Source organism: Glycine soja, chromosome 2 (genome assembly GCF_004193775.1).
Source record: "Glycine soja cultivar W05 chromosome 2, ASM419377v2, whole genome shotgun sequence".
NCBI classification, from domain to species: Eukaryota; Viridiplantae; Streptophyta; class Magnoliopsida; order Fabales; family Fabaceae; genus Glycine; species Glycine soja.
In genome coordinates this window covers 11,496,966-11,517,566 of record NC_041003.1, presented here as the reverse complement: position 1 = coordinate 11,517,566, position 20,601 = coordinate 11,496,966, and the positions used below count along the sequence as shown (strand labels likewise).

Sequence of the window (20,601 nt, the reverse complement as noted above, 5' to 3'; positions counted from 1 at the left end):
AAAATCATGTAGATTATACAGTAAAAAAGTGGATTCGAAATATCAAACTAAAGTTGCCACCCATTACGAATTGTTGGTTAAAAAACAAATACATTGCTAAACAAACAACATTAACTCTTGAATCACATTACTTAAAGTCACATAAATTTCAATCAAACTTGACATTAACAGAGTACATTAGTGTTGACTATCATAAAATATTGTCTGCAATTTGATATCAAAATACAAAAGACAAACTAAAGCAAAACAAAACAGTCATCCCTACATAACACCACTCCTGCAGCAGCTATAGTCTTCTCAACTGAGATCAAATCTTCTCAACCTTGATCCTTTTTTTAAAGATTTTAGTGGCAAATGCATTTCTAAAGATTGACTTTGCATTGGTTCAACGATGTTTGTCTTCCCCTTTAGTCTAGAATTTTCATTAGTTTTAACATTTTCAAATTGTAAACCTTCCAGTTGCTTATCTGCATCTTCCATGTTTTTTCTAGCTGTGATTGTATTTGAGTTCCAAAAGGAATCAAATCTTTAGAATTATTGTTATGAACATCATTTTCCTTATGTTGGGTTGCAGACTCACTTTCATTCGAAGTCAATTTTCTCTCATACCTTAATTAAAACAATAATTGTGTTTAGTGGTGGTTAATTCTTCATAATCCTTTGATAAATCAATTGCTTTTTTTTACCACATTGTGAATCATTTTCAACAACATTTGAAAACTTGGTCATCAAATCCTGTAAACAAACATGACATAACCAATCTAGTCAGTATATAATCCAAGTTAAGGTAACACAACTTCTTTGAAAATACATGCTACAAATATAAATATTTAGATTAGTCATAAAACACCTCAGATTGGATCAAATATGTGTCATCAACCAAACCTTCTTCGAACAACTTGATAATGGATAAATCAATACAAATTTTTTTATTCTAAAAGTTTTCTCAAACTGTGAGTTGTATTCACTATTAACTTCAACTTTAAAAAGGAAAGACCTATTCACCAAATTAGTGATTTCTCGTAGAAATGTTCCAGCAAGACTTCTTTACAACAGAAAATTGCATTGCAACAATGACATTTCAAATGAAACAACAATCTAACATATATTCATAACCTATTAACAAAATCACGAAAGTCACTATAAATTTAACAGACCTTCTGATATATTTCAAATGTATTTGTACATGGCTTGTAGAAAAGAATGGTAGCATCCCGTTCAAAAATCACAAAAGTCACAGAATCTGATTCATCAATAACACGAACCTTGATACGATACCTAAAAATATAATATAATCGAAAGATATAATTATTTATTGGTTCATTCTGCACCAAATCAAACTTTACATTTAGTTGGAAAGTTATACAACTAAAGTCAAAGTAAAATTTTTAAATAAGCTGCACAAATTTTACCTCAAAACAACATTTGTCACATGCTTATTGCATTTTAACCAAAAAAAAAAAACATCTTTGAAACATGATACACTAATTTGTTGCATGTACAAGCAGTATACCACCATTCCTCATTATCTAAAACATGTTTCACAATACCAAAAACTTCAAAACAATCTTTAAGACCACCAATTGTTTTTCTGATTGTATTATGCAGAAAATCCTCCGACATACTTAATGCAGTGGAGTCAGTCATCTGACTCAGGCCTTGAGAGGGTGATTCAAACATTCTTCAAAAAATATGAACAACAAACATGCACAAATTAAATCAGGCAATATAAAACGTTGTCATTACTCTGATGTATTTTCGAAGACATTACCTTGTTGCCAACTCCTTTACCTCTTCACATTCAGCATTGGACACGACTCTTGTTCCACAAATACAATTTTGAAGATGTATTTTGTCTACAAATAACAAATTTTAAATATTGTCATAAATAAAAGATAGTAGTTTGCATATTTTATTTCACAATAACTCTTTTACAATTAGAATACAAAATAAAAATACATTGGAAACACTTCACTTTGGCTAGATGAACTATTATAACAACATTTTTTACTACTCCAGATGCAAGAAATGCATTAAGTTCATCCACAAATGGACCAAATAAAGTACACTTATGCTGAATCTGTTTTTAAAAAAATATGACAAACAACAAATACTTATTACTTAATAGAAAAAGTAAAATATCATAGAATAGAATAAAATTGTAAATACCAACAATAAAATACCACTTACCCATCATCCTCTATTTGAATGACATTCATCTTTGTTCTTCTTCCATTTCTTTCATTTTCTCTTTCAGTCCCAACACCCGTCAAAATATCATGACATTTATGCAAATGAAACATTTAATTTAATTGTTTAAAATTGACATCAACTGAAAATAGCGGTAAAAATGTTTGCATTTAATAAAAACCTTACCAAGTAAATAATCAGTGTCATAACCACCACAAACAATGTCTCTTATAGGTACAAAATTATACAAAGAGTTGGGAACACTTGCATTGTCCACCAATGCAACCTTAATAGAGTACTGAAACACAGTTTTGTACTTGTGGTGGGTGATTCTATATATATATCTACATTCCTAACAACACCAAAAAATTGAATAGAGTTCACTTTCTCTTCTTGTAAGGTTTTGTCAAACTTATAAATGAGAGTTCGCTTGATAGAACCATGGACTCTATCCCCCTACATTCAAGATAAACAGTAAAAATTTTACAATATTATAAAATATCACAAATGAAAATTTGTAATTTTTGAAATGAACATACCTTTGAGTCCATTAAGACCATCTCCATGGAAAATGGTATCTTGTTGCTAGATGTTTGTTTATTAGTCGAAACATCTGATACCATCCACAAATGAGCAATCCTAACCATGATTCTCCAACTCTCTTTCTCAGCATTGATCTCAGCTATTGAGTTGTATTTGTTTGCCATTTTCTAAATTAAAAAATAGTAGAGCTTAGACTAAAACAAAGTATATTTATAATGCAATTTGATTTTCAACAAATTTCAGCAAATGCTAAGAGAATTCATAACCGAATTTCTGCAAACTAAAACAAAGTATATTTATATTTATACATGAACATATAACAAAAGGACATGCTTAGAATTTGACGGGAACACAAACAAATTTGAATTTCAAACTAAAATTAAAAGATGTACGTCAACATTTATCTTTTTAATGAAACTTCATCTGCATGCAAGATTACACTACACTCTAAAAAATTACCATTTATTGTGTGTTGTTAATATGCCACACACAAAGGATCACCTGCATGCTACCTGTCAATAAGTTACATTGGTTTTTGTGTGCGACCAAACTATGATATGCATGCAACGGGAAGCCTTGCCATGTTGTTTGTAGCATGAAACATTGTTCCTGAAACTAAAACCTATTTGTGGATGTGCAGTTGATTGTGGTTCTATTGTCGCCTTGTAGTTACTACTAGAAGAAGCAAAATAGTTGGATGGCTTTCATTTTCCAAATGCACCATTGCTTGACACATGTACGTTTCTTCTAGATGGGACAATTTTTGGATCCTCAAATGTTAGTATTATAGATTTATCTTTGATAACTCTTATGTTATCTTTTGTATCTATAAATAAGTTACTTCTCTAACAACGAATACACATTATTATTATTTTCTCTGATTTTTCTTTCTCTCTATAATTTTTCTCAGAGTCATGTTATATTTAACCCGTTATCATCATGATTGTTTATTTTCCATTAAACATATTTCCTATTGGCATCCATGTAAATTTTTTTATAGAAGAATGTCATATTTTTTGAATTCATGTTTCAAGATAAGTTCTCATTCTCTCTAATCAATATTATTCATAAAATTTAATTTGGATCAATATGTGTATTGATATATTGTTCACATTAATGTGAAAATGTGTCTCGAAATAGATAAATTTTAAAAATATTTTTGTAAAAATTATTGAAAATTTTATCAAAGAAAGGAATTTAAAGAATTTATTTCTCACTATACGTGAAAAGAAGAGATTATTCTTTTCTAATTTCATTATTAATACTTTATGTTAGATATAATATTTGTTTTATTTATGTAATTATGAAATTTGATTATTTAAGAGTCTTGAGGACTCTATCAAAAGAAAGATTTTTTAAGAATATTTTTCTAACGATAAGTGAAAAAATAGTTATATTTTTATTGGGAAAATAATGCATGAAGTGAATAATATATTTTTCTTTTAAATCTTCCACGATATATTTTTTTATATGATTTCTTGTTTTTTGATAATTTTTTTGGGAATTAGCGGCATTTTTAGAACATCTTTCTCAGTGAGAAAATAATGCAAAAGTAAAAATTAAAGAATAATTTTTCACTGGAAGTCTAAAAATAGTGAAAAAAGAGAAAAAGGAAGGCAATTTAATTTTTCAATAAAGTGAATAAAAAATTATTAGTTCTTTTTTATCATAAGTAAACACAATACACAAAATGAAAAGAAAGAAATGTTTTTCTTACCATAAGTGAAAAAATAGTCTAGTAAAATTTCTATTTATCTTTTCAACTTGATTTGTATGATTTAAAATTAAATTAGTGTTTTATTGAGTTTTCATGTATACATATGTTACATTTGAAAGATTTTTTGGTTTCATATAAAAAATAATTAATTATTTATTTATGTTGATTTACATATATTTAGAGTCTTTCTCACTATTAAAATATATAATTTTGGTTTAAAGGGTTTCATCATTCATTAATTAATAATACAATACTCTTGTATATGATGTGCTACAATCCAGATAAGGATTTATAATTGGGTTTCGGGTTTATATATAAAAATATTGTCTTTTATTTTATTATTATAATATGGTGATATCAATATTGTGAGGTGTATATTTCATATTAATTTAAGAAAATTACTGATATTGATTGGATGTTTATTTTGAAAAATTATACGCTCATTATTTTGATTATAATATTGAGTGATTTTAATTCTAAATTTAAATATTTAAACAATTACGTATATATTTTGAGATATATTATTTTGAAATTTTGATTATCTTATTTCCATATCTTTAAAGTGCTCCTATAATAACAATATAAAAAAAAATAAATAACTTAAACCTCATTCGGGTGACTGTGAATTACCAATTTTTAGTTTTGAAATGTTATTTTTAACCCAAAACCTATTATGATAAATTTGCTCCGAGTTTGTGTTTTTCTAGTTTTTAAAACACTTTTTTTTTTATTATATTTACAAAAAAAAAATAGGGTTTTAGGATTTGGGAGGTTGGTTTTTAAACAAAAAGAAGAAAAGGGCTCTCTGGTTTTCCATCTGGTGCTCCCTCTGCCAGTCACCCGCGACTGTCTCTCCTTCACTCGTGAGTCTCTCCTTTCCCACTGCGTGATTCCGTTCTGCTCTCAACCTCTCGTGAGTCTCTCCTTCACTCGTCGCCGCCTTTCCCCTCTGTGAGTTCTGTTATCTTTCTCTCATGTCTGTGTGTGATAATGAGAATGCAAATTGGGGTTTTTTGTTTTTTGTTTTTCTGTCAAATTGGGGGTTTTCTTTCACTTTGAGGGTGTTGTTGGTGACAATGGCAGAATAGGCTAAATAATAAATACCCTTTGGGAACAATGACTCTCTCTCTCTCTCTCTCACACACACACAAACACATATCGGTGACTCTCTGGTTGAATCAACAATCCAATACCTTGATTGAATCGATGACTGCATTGAGTTTTATAGCACTGAAAAATAGTAATGCACATTTAAAATGTGGACTAACTTAGCCTAGTCTGTTTCATTTGTCTCACCCATCAGTTTGTTATGCGTGCAGAGATGGAAAGCTGTGCCAGCAATAATCACTGGAGAGCCGAGGAAGCCATTGGTGGCAACGCTGAAGCTCTTCAGGCCCTTAGAGAACTCATCATATTCCCTCTTCACTTTTCTCACCAAGCCCAAAAGCTTGGCCTTAAGGTTCATTTTGCCCCCTTCTTTGTCTTCATGTTTTTACTTCTTTTAATCATGTAAGTCTTGTTCTTTGTAACTGTCATTTACCTATTCCCCTTGGTTTGGTTTTTTGGATTTCCTTCTAGTGGCCAAGAGGATTGCTGCTGTATGGTCCACCAGGCACTGGAAAGGTAAGCTCTTTTGAAAATTGACCCTTTGTTAACTTAGCATGGAACAGAGAATATGCTGCAATTTTTGTTTATTTTCCAATGTAGCCTTTTCTGTTTATTTATTCATACATCATTCCTTGTAGTTACTATCTGTGATAGGCCACTGCACACTTTAAAACACAAATTAAAAGAAATGGGTATCTGTAGCAAGTTAGTGTTATTTGATTAAGAAATAACATTTGCACGTAGGCAAAAGCAGAATCTATGGAGCTTTTGCTGACAACAGAAACTACATAAATTGTTTTTCTTGCATGTTGATTATCATAAACTTCTTGCAGAAGCAATTTTTGTGACAGCATAATTTCACTGGAAGGTCAAATGGACAAAAGATAACAATTCTGCATTGTGATTTAAGATACCTCCCATCAGCCATAATAAATAAAACTTGATCTGAATTGTGAAATAACTAGAATCTAGATCCTTTTTCATGGCTAATTAGTGTTCTTCCAAATAGCTCTCACAATGCAGTTATCCAAAATTACCCTGGCTTCAAGTTTCAAAACAATTATTAAGAGTTCTACTTTCCAATTATTAACTTTTAACCTAAGAGGTAAGAATCATCTACAGAATAAGAAAAAGAAAATGGAAATGGAAATAAGGCAAGGAGGAGATGCAGTACAGTGGCAACAAGAGAAGGTAAGCAGCTAAGGTTGACAAATTCTGGAAAGCACTATACCTTTCCATCATATTTACTTTCCCGAATAACTTCAGGAGCCATTCAATAAGAGGTTCTGATAGGAATCTGGTTTCTATTGAAGAGAAAGAGTATTGTATTATTGAACTATAACAGTATAAGTTTCAGAAGAAACAGACCAATGCTCCCTGCTATGGGAGGATTTCCCTTAACCCCAAAAGCTAATGCCAAACGATCCAGTGTGAGAAAGATCCCCCTCACTCCTTCCATTCTCCCTTTTGAACATAATACATGATTTCCTTCCCTCTTCCTCTCTCCTCTAAGTAACCTCCCTCCTAAATCCTTTTATTGTTGAATAAAGGGAAGATGTTTCAAGGGGAATAAATGGAAGAACCGAAGAAGATATATAGAAAATAAAACAATATAGGGTTGTTGAATTGAATGTTTACAAATAGTTTAACTAGTAGTTTAATGTAGATAGAATAGCTATATGGTGTCTTACTATGGTGTGATCATGCTATAAGTCAAACTAACATTTTGCTTGGCTTATGAAATGTAAAATTAGTTATATTTATGCCTGTATGTGAATTTCATTACAGACAAGTTTGGTACGAGCAGTTGTTCGGGAGTGTGGGGCACATTTGACCGTTATCAGGTACTCATCTTTTGAATATGTAGTTTGGTAGATCTTGTGTTTCAAGTTCTTTGACCTGAGTCAATTACTTGTCATTATTTGTCTGTTTATGTATTTTGCAGTCCACACTCTGTTCATAGAGCACATGCTGGTGAAAGTGAGAGAATTCTCCGCGAGGCATTTTCAGAGGCATCATCTCATGTAGCCTTGGGCAAGCCATCGGTTATCTTTATAGATGAAATAGATGCACTCTGTGCTCGTCGAGATTCCAAGTATGATACAGTTGATGACTCATATGCCAAACACACTTCTGTGATTTGTCTTAGCTTTTGTTTTTCTATCTTGTACTTTTTTAATAAATAGGATAAATTTAGTCTGTGAACACAATTTTATGATGATAGAGAGAATGTAGATGGAAAAACTGTAAGAGGGGATTCTCTAGTCTTGCATAATTTATATTGTCTTTGTTATAATGTTTTTTATTAGAACTCTAGAGAGAAAGAGATTTGTATATCTCATTGTAGAATTTACAAAAGGCACTGAGATCTCTAACAAAAACAGTACTTATACTGTTGAGATTCAGTTGTAACTGAAAAGTAACTAAAGCTAACTGTTAACTAACTACAGTAGTAAACTAAACTGAGTTAGTTACTCATATACACTCTTACATTTTTATCTCTCTTTTAAAGTCTTGCATAATTTACATTGTCTTTGTTATAATGTTTTTATCTCTCTTTTAACTTGTTTTAAATCTGTTATGTGTTGCCCCAATATTTTATTTTTGCATGATTTAGGAGGATATGTTCTAGTTTGTATGCATGTCTCTAGAGTACCATCAAAATTCAAAAGTTGGTAGGTTTTATTTTAATACCATTTCATTGATAAATTTATAATGTCAATCACATCATCACAATATTTTTGCCTTGGTGCTTATCAATAACATTACTTGAACTTCCGTTATTTTCTTTTTATGTAATGGATATATGGCATGGTGATTTACTCATTTTATATTTTTATTAGTTTGACAAAAATAATTGTGTCTCATCTTGTTTGGGATTTTGAAATGATCAGAGGTATAAATAAAAATCCAATTAGTTGGTAAGAAATGTATATATAGTTATATACTATGCTAAAAGAATCTGCTTCTTGACTAGGTTGTTATTTTTGTCATTATATATGGTGGGAGGGGGGGTCCACTTACTCTAGGAGTAATTCCTGTGATATTTCATTTAATATCTTTTCATAGACATTAAATTTCATCAATCCAACTATCAAATTGAAAATCTTCATTAAGTATATCAAATTTACAAAATTTTATAAAAATTAAAATCTATTTGATGGTTTATGAAGCAAGCTTCAATTTAATGAAAAATATACTTTTTAAAAAAGTAAATATTGATCATAAGATTGTGTTTTTATAAATATGTTCAATTTATCTACAATTTGGTGTACATGGTCATTGAGAGAGCTTCTACAAATTAACGTAATCATACGCTAATTTTAGCTCATGGAGAAACTTTTATTTTTCCTTATTTTCTTCTCCCAAAAATGCTTATGGAGAAGTTTATCCAAAAAGACCCATAATGATATAAGTTGCAGAATTTCAGTAATAATACAGTATTGTTCTGCTATTTCCGGACCAGTTGTATTAAACTCTCAGCCTCGAACTTCTGTTGCATTTGTACAGTATTTTGTTCCTTCATATTATAAAGTGAAACATATGGGCATGACTCTGCTCTAGTGGATTAATTTGAATTTAGAAGGAATTTATTTATACATGCAGTGAGCTCATTGATGCCATTATTTCAAATTGTCAACATGCAGAAGGGAGCAAGATGTCCGAGTTGCCTCCCAACTCTTTACTCTGATGGACTCAAATAAACCAACCTTTTCTACACCAGGTGTAGTTGTGGTTGCGTCAACTAACAGGTTACCTGCTGTATTCTCAAAGATTATTTATGAATTATAGAAATATAAATTATTGGGGTTGAATGCAAATTGGTTCTCTTGTGAAATTCAATGTCCACACTTTGTAATATTATTTTCTCTCATGCCCAGCCTTTTAAACCTGTAAACTACGATTAGAAATCTGATATTGCTAGTTTAAAGTTTTCATAGCATGCTGTTGGAGAAGTTATCATTCTGTACAGAATACTGATTAGTAAGAACAGTAAGTGATTTAATTTGTTGTACTTATCCTGATGGATTAATAAGAGCAGTGGGCAGTTTAAGTTGTTTTCTGTATGTTGATGGGTTATTAAGAGTATTGTGCTGTTATGTTACTTATCCTCTTTTTCTTTGATATCTTGTGTGCTTATCTTGTTCTCTTAAAATCTATGGTATTAATCATATAGTACAGGTCATCTCTTAACACTGCTTAGAGTCGTTCACTTACACCTGATTTGGTGTTACTGAGTACTTTCTCTAATTCTCTGTGTTGAAATTCATGAATCCGGTTGCTGCATACAGAGTGGATGCAATTGACCCTGCACTAAGAAGGTCTGGACGTTTTGATGCTGAAATTGAAGTTACTGTCCCAAATGAAGATGACCGCTTTCAAATTCTGAAGGTAAATTTTAGTGATGTAAAATATTTATGGTCTCTTTTAAGATGATTTGGTTATTCAGATGATACCAAACCTGGGTACTTTGGAGTTCCAGTCTTGTTCTCATTCTATAATGTGGAAAATCACAATCTGAACAGAGAAAAGATTGATTCTCGTTGATAATTACACAAGTATAGCACGGCACAAGTCTACATAGAAGGAAATAAATCACCCTTAAAATATGAATAATCTCCTAATAATCAGAAATAACTTCCTAGACAGACTCCTAAATAGAAATAACTTCCTAGACAGACTCTTTGACAGTATCATAACTTTTCAAATTGTTTATGTAATTTCTCAGGCCAATTGTTTAGTAAGAAAGTTCAATCTTTAAGTCTTTTTTTCTTTCTTGTTTCATAGAATTCTTGATTGCTGAAGTTTGACAGCATGGATTTATGTGGTTTCTTATATTAACTTATTACAGTTGTATACAAAGATGATTCCCTTGGATCCCGTTCTTGACTTAAAGTCTATTGCTGCATTGTGCAATGGATATGTTGGAGCTGATTTGGAGGCTTTGTGTCGTGAAGCTACCATGTATGCAATTAAAAGATCTTCAAATACAAAAGATGCTAGTAATTTCAGTCTAACAATGGAAGATTGGAAGCATGCAAGGTCTGTTGTTGGTCCAAGTATAACAAGAGGTGTTACTGTGGAAATTCCCAAAGTGACTTGGGAAGACATTGGTGGATTAAAAGAATTGAAGGTTTGTTAAATTTTGCATTTGATTTGATTCTGAGAATCTTCAGTGATACCTGTGCTTGTCCTTGAACAGAAAAAAGTCCAGCAAGCTGTTGAATGGCCTATCAAGCATTCTGCTGCATTTTCAAGAATGGGAATATCCCCTGTACGTGGAATTCTTCTCCATGGGCCTCCAGGATGTTCCAAAACTACCCTTGCCAAAGCTGCTGCACATGCTGCTCAAGCATCTTTCTTTTCCTTAAGGTTTTAATATATTTTATGTTTTAAAGTAAGTTTTATCTTTGTTGCATGGGAAAAAATAAGCCTTGGCATTATAGGACTGAAGTTTATGTATGGCTTACATGAAATGGATCGTTTCCTTTTTCTTAGGAAAGTGACATTCTTTTTAGTGAGAAAGGCATTCCCATGTGCTAGGACCCACTTTTTATTTTCAAGTTTATATAAACCTTTCTCAAATTATTTTTTATCGTCTGAATATGTCATCCTTTTTAAGTGAGTATCCAAATCATTATTGGATACACGGTTTTTCATAAAAGAAAAGAAAAGGACTTGTAGGATCATACGTGCCAATTAATGAAGTTGGTTTGCAATTCAACAAAATAAGTTTGTCTTTCCTAAATAAGTAAATTAACATGACTAGATTGTTGCTGGCTATTTGGAAAGTTGAAACCCCTGTTAACTCCTTCTTCCCTATCATCTTCCACCCATTCTGTTGATAGTAGCACTTGTATTATTTTCTGTTTTGGTGATGTTATGCTTTGATATGTTCTAGATTTCTAGTTCTACAGTTCTCTGACATTCTGATTTCTGTGATTATATTTTCTTTACATCTTTTTTTTTTTTTTTTGCAATTCAGTTCCTATTAGAAACTGATTTCCAAATAATGTAAAAATTTGTAAGTAATGAATGGTGAATTAGTGGTGCAGAATTGTATTCAATGTATGTTGGAGAGGGGGAAGCTTTGCTTCGTAAAACATTTCAGAGAGCACGCCTTGCGGCACCTAGTATAATATTCTTTGATGAGGCTGATGTGGTAGCTGCCAAACGGTTAGTAAACTTACTTTGTGTAAAAATATTTAGCATCATTGGGTTGTTGTTCCAAGCTTCTTACCCATTGTGATAGCATTTCATGGTCAGATTTCAATCGATTTGACATAAGGAAAATGCTGTTCTGCACAAATCTTTTAATTCTGAACACACCAAAGTGTGGTGGTGGCTCTCAATGATTAGTCTCAATAGTTATAATGTCTAGCTTCCCGTAAAGTGGGATTGCATCAAACCATGTAAACTGAATTGTTCTTGGTAAATTCTGTTAAATGTTTGGTGCATCTAAAGCTCAACATTGTCATATTGGCTTTCTTGATGCAAATATTTCTATGATTTGCAAAATGGGAACAAGAACCTTTTTTTAATTTTTTTAGTGCATAAGAAGTTATATTTTTTCCCTTAATTGCAGGGGTGACAGCTCTAGCAATAGTGCTACAGTTGGAGAGAGACTTTTATCCACTCTGCTGACTGAGATTGATGGCTTAGAAGAAGCTAAAGTAAGTATGCCTTTTTCTTCTTTGATGTTTGTTTTAATGACATTTTATCCTCTCCCTGTCCTTTTCCTCCACCCATGAATTCTTTATCAAAAGGAAAAAGCAAGCATAAAACTGTATTCAAGAGATGGTAGGCATCATCTAGTTTCTTTCTGGCTATTAACTAGATCTTTATTTTTTTTCAGGGAATTCTTGTTTTGGCAGCTACAAATCGCCCCTATGCAATTGATGCTGCACTCATGCGTCCTGGGCGTTTTGATCTGGTGCAAAATAATATCTTCGACGATACTTGTGATTCAGTTTGTAACTTGAATTATACATGTTAAAAATATATCAAGGATTTGTACATTTACAATAATGACAGAGTTTCATGAATCACATAAAGATATTGTTAAAAGTATAGTCCAAGCAGCTGACACTGATTCTGGCTAGTTGAAAGGGGTTGGTAAAAAATTGTATCTCACTAGTCTATTTTTGTGGATTGGTAGGTTCTGTATGTACCACCACCTGATTTGGAGGCTCGGCATGAGATTCTTTGTGTACATACGCGTAAGATGAAAACAGGGAATGATGTTGATCTCAGAAGGATAGCAGAAGACACAGAGCTCTTCACAGGTGCTGAACTGGAGGGATTATGCAAGGAAGCTGGAATTGTAGCTCTAAGGGAAGACATATCTGCCGCCGTTGTTTGTGACCGCCATTTCCAGATTGCGAAGAGTTCTTTAAAACCAGCATTAACAAAGTCAGAAATTGACTCGTACTCATCTTTCATGAAGACCTCATCTCGAGCTTTGCCTGGCCACTTTGAAGCAGGTTTGAAACCAGACAAAAGCAAAAAGAACAGGTTGGATCCTTTTTCTTTGGTCAAAATTGGAGTTGTCAGCTGTTTGTTACTTGCTGCTGCTGCTGCTGCAGCTGAATACTATATCATGTATGGAGACCAAATTGTACATGATATAGCTACTTGAAGAGCATACTCCTTTTGTATTTTTGGATCAATTCATTTTTTATTGTGTAGGCATAGGATTTGTGAGTATAATTTTGAGAATAGAAGGTTTTCTTTTGTTAAATACATGTTATTTGTAAGGTGTTTATTCATTATCAGATGTGATCATATTATTCATTAAGGTATTTATGGATGTGATTTTGCTTAATCGTGGCTCATTTCATTCAAGTATATATCTTTGTATTTTATACCTTCTTGTTATCTTCATACTTCTTTCTTTCTTTCACGAGTTTGCAAATCACTCGTGTATACCCCTGCTTTCATACGTTTTTAGCATCTAAATAATTACTTCGGAAATCCAAAACTGAACCAGTGATAAAAGGGATTGCATTGTGTAATGCATTATCTTTACTATTTTTTTTTTAAATGATAAGAGTAATTTTATATCAATTTGTGCTACGTAGGTTTCTCATTGAAACTTCTACAACCGAAAGGGTCATCAGGCTACTAACGCCCATTTAATACATTGTTTTCTGGAAATAAATAGGAAGGAAATTCAAAGAATAGGCATAGGGTCGAAATATTAACCACTAAGATACTTGGAAAGGAACTTTGCTGCTCATGATCCTATTCAACTTGAACAAAAATTCTTTCAATGAATGATATTAGTGGTATATATATATATATATATATATATATATATATAGAGAGAGAGAGAGAGAGAGAGAGAGAGAGAGAGAGAGAGAGAGAGGGGATAGAAATGTTAACATTTTACTGATTGTTTGAAGGGAAAAAAGGGAATGAAGGAAGTTTTCTTCCGTGTGATTTAAGAAGAAAAAAAAATGGACACAAGTTTATCTATATATCTCAAATAATATAGCTTTAACAAAATTGCAAAAATACTATCAGCAACAATACAAAATATAGTATGGAGAAATTAATTTCTTTAAATTTGGGATTCTTATATTGTCCATAGAATTGTTCACTAATAACAACATATGACAATGAAGTTATTACTCAAAATAATATTTTGTAAGAGACTAGTACAAAATCCTTAAAATAAGTTCTAACAATAAAGTGATCACAACCAAAAACAAAGTGATTACAAATAGTATGTGACAAGAAAACAAAATATTTTATTAAGACAACTAAATTTGGTTGTTCATATATGAATAATTGGACATTTGAGTATATGAATAATTGGGCATTTGAGGTAGAAAACTTGTATCAATGCAATTCCATTTATATTTGACTTAATGATTTTAAGAAAAAAATGCCCAAAGGGCTAAACAAAATTCAACAATTTTTTTTTCAAACAAGAATCATTTCAAGTAATGTCATACAGATAAGGTATATTCCTTACCCACATGATAACAATTTGTTTCTATAAAATGTTTCACTAAACTAATTTGCATCACAGTAGGCAAATGTAACATTTCAAAATAATATTGGATTGTTTAAAAGAAATTTTTTCAATTAATAAGGTTAGACAAAGAGGTTAGTACGGAACATCAAAGAAAAACATGAGTGTAAATTGTCACATAATCAAAGAGTTAAACGGTTTCATGTAAAGACACAAAAAAATCTGCCTCTTTAGAGAAAATTTCTTATTTATTAAAATCTCTTTCAACAATCTCAAAGCACAATAAATAAAAAATATAATACTATAGTGCACAAGAAAAACTTATCATTAAAAAACTTCAATGTTAATATGGTACTCAAACAAAATTCTAATATAAGTGTAAGACAAATAGTGCATTGAATCTCAACAAATTATACCAATAATAACACACCGATAGGGTGTAATTACCATCAATATAATATAAATATATGCAAATTATCAACAATTATGTAAAATAAAATATAATATTCAACAATAGTCATATTGAAAGAAAATAAAAACATGCTTAGCAACATTAAGACTTAACATGTGATAAATACTACTTTATCTTCGTAAGCTTCATGATAAAGAGTACAATAACATAGTTAATGCTTTTACTTGATCGAGTCAAGAATTCAAAAGTACACAAAAATTTTATATTTATCTCAAATTGGAACTCTAGAAGTAATAAAATGCAAAATACTCCTACTAAAAAAAGAGTTAGAATATGATTAGAAAATGAAGTAATAAAAAATTATAGAGTTCTACTAGAGATTTTTTTTTTGGAAACAGTGATAATCGTATATAGTTGCATATTTATAATCTAAAAAAAGGATAAGAATAATTTATTTACAAGTTTATCCATATATGCAATCATATGATAACTTACAAGATAAAAGGAGTGTCACTCATCTTTGTGCATAAGACCAATGATCTTCAATGACTTAAAGATTATGTAATGTCATTTCAAGAAAAAAACTTCAAATATAAATCATGACTCATCAATGTGTATAAGACTAAATAAGTTTTGATGATAAAATTTCTTTGACCAAGGCACATTATTAGAGAAAAATATACTCGACACATATTTGTTACAAATTAAAAGAGTAATAAATAAGTCTAGATTTAAACAGTATAACAGTAAAAAAATATAATGTATATTAAAGCATTAAATTATGTCAATGTAGACAAATGACATACAATAATATACATTTCACTACATATGTTTATGTAATTTAAAATGGATAATCTTTTACACAAGTAATAACAAAGAAGGAAAATTTGTGACTAAAAATAAAAATAAAAAATGTCTAAGGAAAAATTTATGTCTCATAGTTTGTTTCATTCAAAGTTTTGATAGAATTAGGGAGGAAAACTGAATATCACTTAACGTGACTTCAAAGCAAAGTTCAGTGACAAAAGAGTCCATAAACAAATGAGACAACGATACAATGTAATATAACTCATATTACCAAGATCCTACTGCCCATAGTGTACCAAAAAATTAATTAATATAACCAAAGGGAAGTAAATTATGGAACAAGAAATCACACTAACAACAATATATCCATAGAATATCATTACTATTAATGTGATAAAATTAACACAAAATTCACATAAATATACACACGATAAGTAAGATTACAATTATGTAAATTAAGAAAAAAATTATATTTATTACAAAATTGACAATTTATACCATACATGATTGTATAACTAATCACACAAATTCACATCATTATACCCATGATAGGTGAGTTACAATAATCCAAATTAAGAAAAAGAAAAATATACACAGAAATAGAATATTTTTTTAAATTTTTTTATCATGCATATTATGTAATAATAAAATGACCTCTAATTAATTTCTCACACTGACACAATGCTAGAGAGAGTACCTCAAACTAGAAAATGACAAAAAAATTGTAGGAATGTGTGAAAAAAAATTAAGGTACAAAAATACAAGAGTTAAATATTAAAATTCTAAGTCTCAGATTAATCAAATAAATATTTACTAATGTCCAAAAAATTCCACAAAAAACACCAACAATCTTAAAATATTAAATAAATAATATATTACAACAAAATTGGTATGGAATGTGGGCCCACGCGTTGCACCTGCGAGTTAGCGCGACCAGGGTATCCTGAAGATGGATTGAATGTAACCCACATGACAAAGTTTGACAAAGTTTTTGTAATTACTCTTACTTTTCCTAAGGAACATACATGTTCTAGCATGGGTTTTGCTTAAAATTGATGTCTCTGCCAAAAGCCCTCAACTGATTTCAGAAATCATTTATAACCATAGGAGAAACAAATTGAAAAAAAAAATGCAGACAGGACAAAGTTTTTGTAATTACTCTCTGTTTCCCATGGGAAAATACATGTTCTAGCATGGGATTTTGCTTAAAATTGATGTCTCTGCAAAAGCCCTCAATTGATTTCAGAGATCATATATAAATCGGGGAATAAAAGGAACACATCCATCTTCGTGGACAACCCAGAACCATTCTTTTTTTTACCAAAATTATCTAGAAATCGTGATTTGATGGGATAATAAATTTATAATCCCCTAAAAGTGACTAGAAACACGTGAAAATAAATCGTTTATTGAATGATCATATTTTTAATTATGGATGAAAATTAAACTGTCACCGTTCCGCGGTACTTGTTCTTCCTCTTACTTTCCTCCTTCTTTCTTCAACGGTCCTTGCCACAATTTCTCTACTTTCTTTGCTATCCTTCTTCTAATTTCACGCTTTTTCTCTTTAAGTCGAAAAAAAAACAAGGATTCTCTACGTTTGTAAGATCATACCACCAATCTTCTTATCAACCTTTTATCATCATTCCATTATGACTCATCTAGGTACGCTTTCACATTTAATTTTTTTTATCATGATTTTGAGTATCAATGGGGTTCTATTCATCTTTATGCAGTAATTTCTCTCTACAAATAGAAAACATGTGGTTGATTGGGATTGATGGTTGTCTGTTAGAATCAAATGAGGTTGATGAATTGAATCCCAACATTTGGTATCAGAGCCACCCATACTTGATTCATGTATGATGTTTGGACAACATACACACATTAGATACAATATTTTTTGAGGAAACAAATAAGATTATCACATTACTGCGGAATGAACAATGATATAAAGGGTGATTGATAACATCAAATTAATATAACAATTGTATAGTAGAGTATATTGCATGATTGACAATATGGATATGTTACATGAAAATGATTTTGTAATGTTATTTACATGCTATAAGCATGACAAATTCACAAGTAGTAAATGATACTTGGTAACAATAAATCAATATAACACATGTAGAGCAACATTGCAAAACGGTGCATGCATAGCAATTTGATGTGTTAATAGGTTATGCAATTTGGATGTGTGGTAAGACTCGACAGGATAAAATTAGAAACGGAGCTATTAGAGAGAGGGTTGGAGTAGCGCCTATTGTAGAGAAGATGGTGGAAAATAGACTTAGGTGGTTTGGGCATGTAGAGAGAAGACCGGTAGACTCTATAGTGAGGAGAGTAGACCAGATGGAGAGAAGGCAAACAATTCGAGGCAGAGGAAGACCCAAAAAGACTATAAGAGAGGTTATCAAGAAGGATCTCGAACTTAATGATTTGGATATAAGTATGGTACTTGATAGAACATTATGGCGGAAGTTGATCCATGTAGCCGACCCCACCTAGTGGGATAAGGCGTTGTTGTTGTTGTTGTTGTTGTTGTTGTATTTATGTGTTTGTTCTTACTTTTAGAGGTCGCTGCAGTATATTAAAATAATAATCATGTGCCTCTAAAATTTAAAATAAATAAATAAAAGTTAAAATAATTTACTCAAGAAAAGTTTTAATTTTGGATTTGGTGCATCAATGTTCAAAATTTAGCTATGGTATATCACTTTAATTGTTTAGCATTTAAATGAGCTAGTTGAATCAAAATATCACCAAAGTGACCTATATTGTGTAGATTGTTCATGAGAAATCTTAACATGTGTAATTATTTATATGAATGGTGATTGACCTAAAGGAAAGTTACCATTTAACTAATTTGCATACACACATGTGATGTTAAATGTGTGATAATTAGGAGGTTTTGCATGTGAATGATAAGTCACATCAAAAGATGAGTTTGTTATTTGATATACTTTTATTATCAACGTTTGAACAACAAGGATATTACTAGCAATTAATACCACTGTCCAAAGACTTAATATTAATGGTGTACTAGATATCTTGAGATGGGATATACCATTATTTAAATGCACTGATGATTGTTACGTGAGCAGCTTATTGAATTATTTGTTTTGATCTTTTCAGTTGTTGCTACTACATCTGCTAATATGAATTTGGTTCCGGATCTTAATGGTACAAATTTTAAGGACGAACAAGAGAACATGCAAATTGTTCTTGGTTGCATGGATCTAGACCTTGCATTAAGGATTGAGAAACCCTCTTCTCCTATTGATTCTAGTGCTCCTGAATAGAGGAAACTTCATGAGGAGTGAGAGTGAGATCACTCAAATCGCATGAGTCTTATGATCATTAAGCGTGGCATTCCTGAGGTCTTCGGGGGCACTGTTTCAGATGATATAACTAGTGTCAAAGAATTCCTTGCTGAAATTGAAAAGTGCAAAAAGCGATAAGGCGAAAACAAGTACTCTTCTCCATAACTTGAATGAAATGTCATGGAATACATTATGGGAATGTCAAATATTGCTTCAAAATCAAAGGCACTAAAGCTTGAGCTATCAAGAGACTTGCTTATTTATTTAGTGCTAATTTCTCTACCTTCACAATTTAATCAGTTTAAGATCTCTCTTATCACTGTCAAAAGGAGAAATGGTCTCCCAATGAGCTCGTTTCATACTATGTGCAAGAAGAGGAAAGGCTGAAGTAAGAAAGGACTGAAAGTGCTCATGTTGTGAGTACCTCTAAAGACAAGGGCAAAAGAAAAAGGATTGAGGAGCCTAAGAATGAAGCTGTTAGTGGTCCAATACAAAAGAAACAAAATCAAGGTGACAACTGTTTCTTTTGTAGTAAGCCTGGACATTTAAAGAAGAAATGTACCAAATATCATGCTTGGCGTGCAAAGAAATGTATTTTTCTTACTTTGGTCTATTCAGAGGTCAATTTAGCTTCAGTACCTAGAAACACTTGGTGGTTAAATTCTGGTGCCACTACTAACATTAGTGTTTCAATAAAGGGTTACCTAAGCTACCGGAAGCCAATTGATTCTGAAAGATGATCTACGTTGGAGATGGTAAATCGGTGGAGGCAAAAGCTATAGGGCATTTTAGATTATTATTATATACTAGTTTTTATTTGGATTTGAAAGACACATTTGTCGTACTGTCATTTAGACGAAATTTGGTTTCGATTTCTTATTTGAACAAATTAGGTTATTTGTGTTTATTTGGAAACAATGTATTCAGGTTGTCAATTCAAATATTGTTGGAACTGGTTCACTCTTGGTTAATGATAATCTATATTTACTTGATACTGTAGCTTCATATGGTGAATCCTTTAATGCAGAATTGCGTGGTACTAAGCGTAGAATTGATAATACAAACTTAGGAGCATTATGGCATAAGCGCTTAGGTCACATTTCTAAGAATAGAATTGAACGACTTGTGTCAAATGGAATATTGGATTCCATTGATTTCACAAGCTTTGATGTTTGTGTTGAATGCATTAAAGGTAAACATGCCAAAAGCAAGAAATTAGGTGCATATAGAGCTACAGACGTCTTGGAATTGATGCATACAGACATTTGTGGGCCATTTCATACACCTTCATGGAATGATCAACAATATTTTATATCATTCATAGATGATTACTCCAGATATGCATACTTGTTTCTTATACATGAAAAATCCCAATCTCTAGATGTGTTCAAAACATTTAAAGTTGAAGTTGAAAATCAACTCAACAAAAGAATCAAGAGTGTCAGATCTGACCGTGATGGTGAATACTATGAACGATATGACAGTTCAGGTGAACAACGCCCGATGCCTTTTGCCAGGT

General features: G+C 31.3%; 1 protein-coding gene across 2 annotated transcripts; it reads left to right on the top strand.

Moving 5' to 3' along the window:
- The first annotated feature begins 5,227 nt into the window (after window positions 1-5,227).
- LOC114387472 (cell division control protein 48 homolog B) lies at window positions 5,228-13,382 on the top strand. 2 transcript variants are annotated; one of them, XM_028347667.1, is made up of 13 exons: window positions 5,228-5,401; window positions 5,770-5,909; window positions 6,029-6,073; window positions 7,346-7,401; window positions 7,503-7,652; window positions 9,205-9,309; window positions 9,850-9,949; window positions 10,410-10,691; window positions 10,761-10,930; window positions 11,606-11,734; window positions 12,144-12,231; window positions 12,414-12,491; window positions 12,717-13,382. In XM_028347667.1, exons 2-13 carry the CDS (start codon window positions 5,772-5,774, stop codon window positions 13,194-13,196), a joined length of 1,821 nt encoding a protein of 606 aa, XP_028203468.1. In that variant the 5' UTR covers window positions 5,228-5,401; window positions 5,770-5,771; the 3' UTR covers window positions 13,197-13,382. The 2 variants fall into 2 exon arrangements, with proteins under 2 accessions (XP_028203468.1, XP_028203475.1); XM_028347674.1 differs by having other exon boundaries at window positions 5,229-5,363.
- Window positions 13,383-20,601: the final 7,219 nt, after the last annotated feature.

Bases quoted from the DNA above. Each gene is read 5' to 3' on its own strand.
- LOC114387472 (XM_028347667.1), top strand. From the start codon at position 5,772: ATGGAAAGCTGTGCCAGCAATAATCACTGGAGAGCCGAGGAAGCCATT. The intron at 5,910-6,028 runs GTTCATTTTGCC...ATTTCCTTCTAG, and splicing joins CCCAAAAGCTTGGCCTTAAG to TGGCCAAGAGGATTGCTGCT. The intron at 12,232-12,413 runs GTAAGTATGCCT...ATTTTTTTTCAG, and splicing joins ATGGCTTAGAAGAAGCTAAA to GGAATTCTTGTTTTGGCAGC.